General features: G+C 41.2%; 1 protein-coding gene across 5 annotated transcripts in view; it reads right to left on the bottom strand.

Annotated features, from left to right (window-relative positions):
* Positions 1-3,229: 3,229 nt before the first annotated feature.
* The window catches only part of NEK3 (NIMA related kinase 3), a 25,647-nt gene continuing 17,875 nt past the window's right edge, over positions 3,230-11,001 (bottom strand). For all 5 annotated transcript variants that reach the window (XM_040448318.1, XM_040448322.1, XM_040448319.1 and 2 more), the window contains exons 12-17: positions 7,813-7,912; positions 6,915-7,055; positions 6,524-6,658; positions 4,242-4,368; positions 3,726-3,806; positions 3,230-3,616 (exon numbers count right to left, since the gene is read on the bottom strand). In XM_040448318.1, the coding sequence (XP_040304252.1) occupies positions 3,589-3,616; positions 3,726-3,806; positions 4,242-4,368; positions 6,524-6,658; positions 6,915-7,055; positions 7,813-7,912 (612 nt within the window). In that variant the 3' untranslated portion in view covers positions 3,230-3,588. The remainder of the gene's footprint in view (positions 3,617-3,725; positions 3,807-4,241; positions 4,369-6,523; positions 6,659-6,914; positions 7,056-7,812; positions 7,913-11,001) is intronic.

Below are 11,001 nucleotides of genomic sequence, written 5' to 3'. Positions count from 1 at the left end.
GTGGCCTCCATGGGGGTTCTTTTTTTTTTTTTTAAGTTTTTTTTTTTTCAACGTTTATTTATTTTTGGGACAGAGAGAGAGAGAGCATGAACGGGCGAGGGGCAGAGAGAGAGGGAGACACAGAATCGGAAACAGGCTCCAGGCTCTGAGCCATCAGCCCAGAGCCTGACGCGGGGCTCGAACTCACGGACTGCGAGATCGTGACCTGGCTGAAGTCGGACGCCCAACCGACTGCGCCACCCAGGCGCCCCCTCCATGGGGGTTCTTTTACAAAACTGGATGCCGCCCTGAGGCCTGCAAACAGGCCCCCTCCTCCTCCTCCCCATTCCCCACTCCCAATTGCACACCAAGCTGCTGTCTAAAACGTTTCATTACATGTCTAAGTAGTTGAAAAGGATGTAATTTCCAGCAATTATAAATATTGACACAAGTAAGACATATCCAAAGGAATCTAAAAACAGCAATTTGAAACCAACAATCATTTTTTTTAAGTAAGCTTCTTTTGAGAATCACAAAGTGTACATCATTTCTTTCTCTCCTTAAACTCATATCCCCATAGGTAATGTTTTCCTGCTTCAAAGTTATATTGATCACCTTATCATATAAATGGAAATTTACCTTTCCTGACCATAGGCTTTTATTTTTTATTGAATTATTAACATTACTAGTAGTAGATAACTGGTAAAAATAAAATGAATCACACTGATAAATAATCATTAAACATTACATTTGTTATGGAAATTCATCTCTTAAAGATGTCAATGGATTTTTCTCTTCCTCCCAATTAGTATCCACAGATGAGTGCTAACTTTTTGCTAGAATCGACAAGGTTCAACAATGATTCTCTTGCTTTTCTTTCATCCCTCCCTTCCTTCCTTTTTTCTTTCCCTCCGTCCTTTTTTCTTTCTTCTTTCCTTCCTTCCTTCCTCCCAGCTGTAAGTATTAAGAAATCTCATTCATTTAAATAATAGGAAGTTTTGTTAAAAGTGTACCTCAAAAGCAAAACTCTGTTGGGGCACCTGGGTGGCTCAGTCGGTTAGTGTCCAGACTTTGGCTCAGGTCATGATCTCATAGTTAATGAGTTCAGGCCCCACACAGGGATGATTGCTATCAGCACAGAGCCCACTTCAGATCCTCTGTCCCTCTCTCTCTTTGCCCCTCCCCTGCTCTCTCCCAAAAATAAAAAAATTTTTTTATTTTATTTTATTTTATTTTATTTTATTTTATTTTATTTTATTTTATTTTTTCAACGTTTTTTATTTATTTTTGGGACAGAGAGAGACAGAGCATGAACGGGGGAGAGGCAGAGAGAGAGGGAGACACAGAATCGGAAACAGGCTCCAGGCTCCGAGCCATTAGCCCAGAGCCTGATGCGGGGCTTGAACTCACGGACCGTGAGATCGTGACCTGGCTGAAGTCGGATGCTTAACCGACTGCGCCACCCAGGCACCCCTAAAAAATTTTTTTTTAAATAATAAAAGCAAACTCTGCAAACCATCTGACTTTTGAAAGGATTTGTCATCTAATCAAGACTCAGTCTCTCAATAACTATACATAATTCCAAGTTCCCTTTGTTTGGTGGTTTGGAAATATTTACACCCTGGGGCAATGCTAAAATTTGACATGACTAAGAGGTACCAAATACTGTTATTTATGGAAGCTGAGTATCCGGAACTATCCTTAAAGTGACCCCCGCCTACCTTAATTCTTGAAAAGTCTTCAAGAGAGCGGCTAAAAAGGAGCTAACCTAAGTAACTCTGGGAAATGGTGTTTTAACTGGAACTCTAAGGTTAAAAGCACTAGGAACAACACATAAATGCTATACTCTAGTTGGGAAATTTGCTTCTCACGGGAGCATGGGCTAATTATTTGGAAACTGTTTACATCTGTATCCTGGGGTTGAGCAGTTAAGTGGATAGTGGATGGTTCGGGCCAGGTTTCTCACTATCAGACAGAGAAGCTACAGAAGAGCGAGGGGAAAGGCCAGGGTGAACCTTTGGTACTAAATCAGAAGCAAGGACATCAGTATGAACTCACCCTTAGCTTAATATACATACAGATGGAGAGATACAGAACGACTATAGTTGTGTGCATGTGCATAGGACAGTAAACACAGATGGATTTCCTAGCTCTGTCTGCTGAGAGGGCCTAGGAGCAGTGACACTTCTGTAGCAACAAGCACACCCAGCACCCCGATCCTGGTTTTGAAACCATGACAGGAACCAAGGTTCCTCGGAGACATGGCTGATTCTGAAGCTGGGACAGAGACGCTTCAAGATGAGCCTAGACCGTCTTCTTGTAGTACCAGAAAGTACCAGGAAGTGTTCCCAAAACACAAAAGAATGAGGGCATGTCAAAGGGACATAGAGGTAACCTGAAAAACTCCCAATGGCCAAAGCTGGAACAGTTTAAGCAAAAATACAAATGACTTAGCTCTGGATGACAGCCCCCTTCAGGAGGTACAGCTTAATTTCTCAGCACCTGAGTATGGGCTGGACTTGGTGACTCACTTGGAATGAACAGGACCCAGAAATCGAAAACCAGTAACCTTACAGTTTAACCTTGTAGCAGACATCACCTTCATCAAGCAATCAAAGCTAACAGCAGCAGTAACAAATCAGTTGACTAGATGTCTAAGGGTAAATAAAATGTGTGGGGTGAAGGGCTATACCATGGTTTTTGTTCCTGAAAATTAAAAAAAAAAAATGGTTTACATCTACAAGATGCATGTATTCCACATTTTCAGGAGATGCTCAGTAACCATCCTGCTGTAGATTCAACTGTTTTCCCATTCTTCACTGGAGCACTGCTCCCCATACTGCCTCGGGCTTCTGCCGTTTGCACACTCGCTCGGGGAGATCCCCTAGGAGAAGCCTCTTTCTTCTATAGTAAAATATCTCACCTCACAACAGCATCCCAGTATGGAATGACAATGGAATGACGGGACCCCAGCACGTGTGTGTCATGCCCCACACATACTGGCATCCCATTATTTCCACGGCACACTCTAGTGTCCAATACGTCCCGCCTCTGGCCTGTTTCTTTCTCCTGCCCAGGACTGCCAACAGCAGACAAGATCTGTAGCCCCTTCACCCCGTCCCACAGCTGATCCGCTGACCTGGGTGCCATGAGGGGCCGTATTTAAGGATGGCGGACTGTTGGTGAAGATCACTGAAGATCATGGATCACTACCCAGAAATAAGTCTTACTGGAAAACTGGACGACATCATTATGGTCTAATTAAATTTATTTTGATCCTCAAACCTTTAGGAAATGTAAAAAGAGTTGTGCAGCAATTAAACACAAATCATAACAATCGCAGAAATAACATTATGGGCCGTTGCCATGGTCTATGTTCAGCGTCCCTATGAGGAAGGCATTATTATCCTCGTTTTAGAGTTGTGGACACTGGGGCTCCAAGAGGTTAAATAATCTCCCACAATCACACAAAACGTAAGCAGCAGCATCCCATTTCTGTTCTGACTGCAAGCCTGAAGCTCAGAGCCATTCTTCCACGCCTTCTCTTTGAGTTCAAAAACTCGAGAGTTACAGATATTTTAAACCTTGTGACACTGATCAGGAACAGTTTTAAATATTCAGTTTCCCCCTCTTCATTCTGTGTCCAAAGAAAAATACACATCCTGTGAGCTGATACCATCCAAACATTAATTCCTCACTTTAAACAGCTACGCGATATTAACGACAGAGCACTTCTTGGGCGTTACCCATCAGACACTCCTGGCCAGCCAGCTCGCAGCTTCAGTTCTGACACCCAGTCAGGGCTATCGTCGTCCTCCTCAAAATCCCTGTGAAGAAACAATTTGGATACTAAGCCTCCATATTAGGGGCACAGCAAGTATTTTTTTTGATGGCTCAAAACAGAACGCCACCATCACAATATTTACGTTTTTGGAAAACGAGCTCCATGAGGCAACCAAACGGAGGGAAAACATTGTTATCCCTTCCATAGGATTGCTTCTTTCATGTTTCTACAACATTTGCAAATAAAATCCAACATATTAAAAAATAGTAAGTCCAAGCTAAACGATCATAAAATACCGCTCAGTCAGGAATTCTGTAATAATACTGTAAAACACATTACCCATCCCAGACAAAAGATCAAGATATAAATATTCATTTGTGATGTCAAGTAATATAACCAGTTCCTGCTAAACCTGAAATTAAGGTATAATTGACATCATGCGCACCGACTAACACCATCTAGGTATATCCCAACATACGTGTCCTCTGCATCCAATCTAGGCTCCAGTCTCTCTGGGTCCAAAGTGACAGAATCGTGGCCTCCATCCACACTGTCTGATGCTTCTGTTTCTTCAGAGAGGGGGCCCTTCAAGAACTCTTCTGAGCCTTCAAGAGGAATATTAAGAGAAATTATGCCAATTTTAACAGCATTTACTTATTTAGTGAACATAGGACTAAAATCCTCCAGAAGACAGCTGGCTAACTGAGGACAATGCCAGGCCCTATATTTCTTCGGTAGCGCCTCCCCACATTACACAGCGTGATTTCTGGCATAAAACAGGCCCATGAAGCATCAGTATCGCTATTAAATTTACAAGCAGTACTTTCTTCAAAAGAAGAATGCAGAAAAGTACACTTAAAACCTCCAAATATAAGAACCTATATTAAAGTTACCTTTGGATGGTTGTATTACAGTTGTTTTTCCTTTAAGCTCCCCACCCCCAACTTTTTCCAGTGGTGGAGAAGAACATTAGGGAATGGCAACCACAAGCGTCCCTTCAAGAGATTTTCCAGAAGGCAATCGCTTTACTTTTTGCTCACGCAACAATAACCTAACACAACAATGTGGGCTAAATCTTTATAAAACCCTTCAAAACAGAGCTACGGCAGAGTTTCTGAACAGTGACTTTCCTGAAACGACAAAACCTTGATCACTGGACCAAAAACAAACTCCAGGACCTACAATTGCTAAAACAAAATTCACAACCGTTAGCCTTCCTGAACACTCCGTCCCGTGTATCCACCTGCGCCCAGGGTTCCTGTGACACAGCGGGGCGGTTCTATCAGGACACATCTCCACAATTCACCTACACTCCTCTAAACCTCTGACGTGAGGGCCACGTTCCCCCCATACTCTTTCAGGGAAGGAACTGTGTTTTATTCTTTCTTCTTCTTTTTTTTTTTAACTTTTAACCTAGCATAAGTTAGGCACTCAATAAACACTGACCAAATAAACAAATACAACTAAATCTGTTACAATAAACACAGTTGAGACTTGCCACAGCATTACATGCTTTACTTGGCATAATTTGTCTTAGATCTTAACCTAGCAACGTGGCTTAATAATTGAATGATCAAACTTATACACACATGTACACACATGTAGACACCCTTAATGCACTGCTTCGGCCTGGATTCCTAAAGAGAGTATTACAAAAGGTGATTTAGTGCAGTTTTAGTGAAAATGTCTGTAGAAACAATAAGAAAATCAAATCCTAATGATTTCTCTTTCTTGAGCTCTATTCAATATGGCAGAATTCAAGCACAGAGCAAAAGAAATCTTGAAGTTCCTCCAAGTTTACTATGATGGAGTCTGAACTAAAGTCATTAAAGCAGTGGTGTACTCTGCATGGTAAAAACAGACTACCCTCCAAAGTAGTCCCACCCTTGTTAAAACCAACAAACAAGTAAACAATAAAAAGTAATCAAGGGGCGCCTAGGTGGCTTAGTCCAAGTTTAAGCATCCGACTTCGGCTCAGATCATGATCTCATGGTTTGTGGGCTGGAGCCCTGCACTGGGCTCTGTGCTATGTGAGGGAGCTTGCTTCAGATTCTCTGCCCCCCTCTCTCTTTGCCCTTCCCTGCTATCACACACTCTCTCTCTCTCTCAAAAACAAACATTTAAAAAATAAATAAAAAACAAATAAAAGTAATGAAGCTCCATGGGAAATCTTAATTATAGCTCAAGACTGGCTAAAAAAAAACTCAAGAAAACCTAAAAAATACAATGTTCTGAATCATTTCATAACTTTAAAATCAGTTATAACTTCTGGGGCACCTGGGTGGCTGAGCCGGTTAAGCGTCTGCCTTGGGCTCAGGTCATGAACTCCTGGTTCACAGGTTGGAGCCCCAAGTTGGGCTCTGTGCTGACAGCTCAGAGCCTGGAGCCTGCTTTGGATTCTGTGTCTCCCTCTCTCTCTGTTCCTCCCCCACTCACACTCTGTCTCTCTCTCTCTCTGTCTCAAAAATAAAGATTAAAAAAAATTTTTTTTAATAAAATCATTTACAACTTTAAAATCAAAGTTTCTGGGAGGGACAAATGGGGAATTATTTAATGGGTACGTAATTTCAGATTTGGAAGATGGGAAAAATTCTAGAGATGGATGGTGGTGATGGCTGCACAACATATATGTATTTAATGCCCCTGAACTGCATACCTAAAAATGGCTTACATGGTAAATTTTAGTTTATGCATATTTTACCACACTTTAAAAAAAAAAAATCAAAGTGTTTCCATGGTTACATAATAGACTTGAGTCACCTGGTCTATATATTGTGTATGTTTGAAACGCCAGGCTGAGATCAGCATTCTTGAGGATGTTCATCAAAGTTTCTGGAGTCTCTTTGAGCCACTGCTTACGGGTGCTATTTTCACTGTACTTTATTACAGAACCACCTAGTTGTGAAAAGGTAACTGTTAGTGCCACGTAAAAAAAAGATGGTCAGCATATATCTTCCAGACCATATTTTAAGCTAATTATATTTTACTCTCTACTAAAATCTATTTCACTTGTCTCCATGAGCACTGCTCTCAGGCATGACACCTAAGATCTTTTACAGGGTGATAATAAAAACAACAAGAACGGCGTCTAGCCCATTAAACAACCATTAGAAAATGTTCTCTAATAACACTGTTCGATCAGCCTACTGACCTCTATCTTCCCCGGCCCCTAAACTGGAGGCGAGGATGGCTGCATTTTCCAAAGCCGTGAGAGCTGTGTTGGGTACATTTTTCTCCCACTGTCGCCTGAGAGGACTTGGTGAACTGGCTTTCTTCGGATGGACTGATTTATCTGATTTCAAAATGTTAAAAAGGACCGCTAAGCATATTGTTTATTCATCCAAATGCACACATATACTTGAACAACTATACGGACGTCTTTCTTTTCTCTTTAAACTCACCTCCACTCACAACAATGTTCTTCTAAGTAATAAAGGAAATGGAAAAAAAAAAACAAACTCCAAATGAAAAGGTAAAGCTAATAATTAAAGTGAATTTTTAAAAATACTTATATATTACAGGGGTGCCTGGGTGGCTCGGTCGGTTAAGCGCCCGACTTCGGCTCAGGTCATGATCTCACGGTCCGTGGGTTCGAGCCCTGCGTCGGGCTCTGTGCTGATGGCTCAGAGCCTGGAGCCTGTTTCAGATTCTGTGTCTCCCTCTCTCTCTGCCCCTCCCCTGTTCATGCTCTGTCTCTCTCTGTCTCAAAAATAAATAAATGTTAAAAAAAAAATAAAAAAAAAATTTATATATTATACAATGTACAAAGAATGAAGCCCTGAGAGGTTGTATATTTCTGGACATGGTTCCTATGGTAGATAGTGCAACAAATACTGTTTTTTCTAAAGGCTCTTACTGATCAACACTATTCTCTTTTTTTGTGAGTAATAAAATATTCCTGTACCATGAAATAAATCACTAGATAAGCAAACAAAAATCTGCCAGCCCACTTGCTCACAATACCTACAACCAAGTAAGGTGAAAATTAGTATTCCTTCCATATTCCCCAGTTCCTCACTTACACAGTGACTCAAATTTGAATAACTTACCTTTCTCTTCATTTACTCTCCTCAGTGCACTTTCGGTTGAATTTTTATGAATGCTTTCTAAATCAGTGTCGCTGTACTTTCTACCTTGTTCTTCCCCTTGCTTGAAAAGAGATTAAAAATAAAGATGAAGCAATGCTTGAATTGCTATAAACAAGGTAAAGTGTGCAAAGTCAGCTACCTAAATTTTAAATAAAGATTAATGAATTAAAAAAACATTAATAACTATAGAACCCCATATATAACTGCATGTAGAAGCCATATACATCATACATATGTAAGTTAAAAAGCACAGACATACCTATTTATGTATATTAAAGTCATACACATTACTAATCATTAATATTGATCGTTGCAACTATGAAGAGGATATATAAAAATGACAGACCTTCACAGAAGCAATGAGGAATGAAAATTTTCAATACGGTTTGCTGTATTGGGCTTTTCATGCTGGAATATCAAAGTGAGATCTTTTATAAAGTTGCTATATATAGTCAAAATGTTCCCACTTTTCGGGGTGCCTGGGTGGCTCAGTCGGTTGAGCGGCCGACTTCGGCTCAGGTCATGATCTCGCGGTCCGTCGAGCCCTGCGTCGGTGACAGCTCAGAGCCTGGAGCCTGTTTCGGATTCTGTGTCTCCCTCTCTCTGACCCTCCCCCGTTCATGCTCTGTCTCTCTCTGTCTCAACAATAAATAAACGTTAAAAAAAATAATAATAAAAAAAATAAAATGTTCCCACTTTTCAGTATTTTTCCAAATCATCTAAGCTTCTGATTTCATGAAGTATAGCAACACACTGTCTAGATGCCACTAAATCTGCATATATTTGAGAAGGAATACATATCCTGTGCCTCAACAGTTTCCAGCGTATAGGTTCTCAATGATTTGTTGAATAAATAAACAGTAGGCTGTAGCTGGCACACCGTGCCTTATTTCTTTTTTTTTTTTTTTTTTTTTTAAATTTTTTTTTTCAACATTTATTTATTTTTGGGACAGAGAGAGACAGAGCATGAATGGGGGAGGGGCAGAGAGAGAGGGAGACACAGAATCGGAAACAGGCTCCAGGCTCTGAGCCATCAGCCCAGAGCCCGACGCGGGGCTCGAACTCACGGACCGCGAGATCGTGACCTGGCTGAAGTCGGACGCTTAACCGACTGCGCCACCCAGGCGCCCCCCGTGCCTTATTTCTATACAGTGGTTCTCAAACTTCTCTCCCCATATGGTGAAGGACCCACAATAGACAAAGAAGTCAGAATCTCGGCTGGGTAGTGGTGATGAGCAGTTTTAAAAGCCTTGAGAGGGGGACGCCTGGGTGGCTCAGTCAATTAAGCATGGGACTCTTGGTTTTGGCTCAGGTGGTTAACTGAGTTCGAGCCCCACATTGGGCTCTGTGCTGCCAGCGTGGAGCCTGCTTGAGATTCTCTCTCTAGCTCACTCTGCCCCTCCCCCCCTCAATAAATAAATAAACTTAATAAAATATTTAAAAACAAAGCCTTGAGGGGATTCCGATGTTCCATTCCCATTAACAGTCACTGCTCCACAGACAGCAGCCTCCAACACCATTCATGGCTCCACACCACTCAGCTCTGCCCTCCTGCCATCATATCTTGCCAGCTTACTTTCTGGCTCTTTCTTCAATCTGCGTACATTTTGCCCCCTTTCCATCTTGAGAGAACACATGGATATGTCCACTATAGGTAGGTATTAACATGACAGTGGTGGGGGTGCCTTGGTGACTCAGTTAATTAAGCGTCTGACTTTGGCTCAGGTCATGATTTCACAGTTTGTGGGTTCGAGCCCCGCATTGGGCTCTACACCAATGTTTGGGATTCTCTCTCTCCCTCTCTCTCTGCCCCTCCCCAACTTGTGCGTGCGCTCTCTCTCTCTCTCTCTCTCAAAATAAATAAACTCAAAAAAAAATGAAACAAAACAAAATAAAATAAAACAAAAAACAAAACAAAATAAAATAAAATAGACAGTGGTGGTCACCTGTAACAAGAGGAGTCAGGATTGTCTGCAAGGGGCCCAGAGGAAACTTTTTAGGGGGCTGGGATTTCTAGATCTTGATTGTGGTGGTGGTTATAGGACTGTATAAAATTTCCAAATTCATCAAACTCTATACTAATGGGTAAATTTTATTGTCTATAAATCATGCCTCAATCAAGCTGGGGAAAAAAAATAGATATGCCCACACAAATTAAAAAACAAAGTACAGGGGCAGGATCTATTCCATTTGGCCACATAATGGTGGGATGCTGTTATTTATTTACAGCCAAATCTCCATTCCAAAAATTTACAAGTTTAATTACTAGTACATTCCACAAATAGAAAATTTTGCTGTTAGCGCTAATTTTTTTTCTTTTTGGAATTAAAAGGTTGATTAAAATGTTGAAGACAGAAAAAAATCATCAGTGTGACCCAAGTTACTGAGTTGGGCATGGTAACACTAGGAAGCGGACCCACTGTTCCTATTCAGGACTTGACTGCAGTTTTAGTATCAAAGAACTCCCAGCCACCCAGGGCAAAACAAGACAAACAGAACCCTGAATGTCAGGCTGCAAAGTGTCAGCTTGCTTTCTCAGATAATGGGGAGGCACTAAAAGTTCCTGAACAGAAAAATGTCAAGATCAAAACAGAGATGTATTATTTAGCCATAAAAAGGAAAATATTCTGATACAGGCTATAACACGGATGAACTTTAAAAACACTATGCTAAGCAAAAGAAGCCAGACACAAAGGACAAATATTGTATGATTCCGCTCCTAGGAAGTATCTAGACCAGCCACATTTATAGAGACAGAAAGTAGAATGGAGGTCACTAGGAGCTGGGGTGGCTGTGCAGGGCAGGGAGGAATGGGGAGTTATTGTAGTGAGCAGAGTTTCTGTAATGGGTGATGAAAAGGTCCTGGAAACAGAGTGTGCTGCTGGTTGTACAACATTGTGATTGTAATTGATGCTGCTGAATCGCATGCTTAAAAATGGCTAGAATGGTAAAATCCTATGTCATACATGTTTTGCCACAATGAAAAACAAACCACAGCCAGACTAAAACAAAATTTTCATGATGGAAAGCAGAACAAAGTTCTCTCACATCTATATTGAAACCACTTGTCATCAAGAATTCAAATAAAAAAACGGGTTTGGGGCAGAAGAAAGGAAGGAAGGAAGGAAGGAAGGAAGGAAGGAAGGAAGG

This window comes from Herpailurus yagouaroundi, unplaced genomic scaffold, assembly GCF_014898765.1.
Source record: "Herpailurus yagouaroundi ecotype Mexico unplaced genomic scaffold, PumYag 197, whole genome shotgun sequence".
Taxonomy (NCBI): domain Eukaryota; kingdom Metazoa; phylum Chordata; class Mammalia; order Carnivora; family Felidae; genus Herpailurus; species Herpailurus yagouaroundi.
Note: the sequence above shows the minus strand (reverse complement) of the source record. Positions and strands in the feature narration are given on the sequence as shown.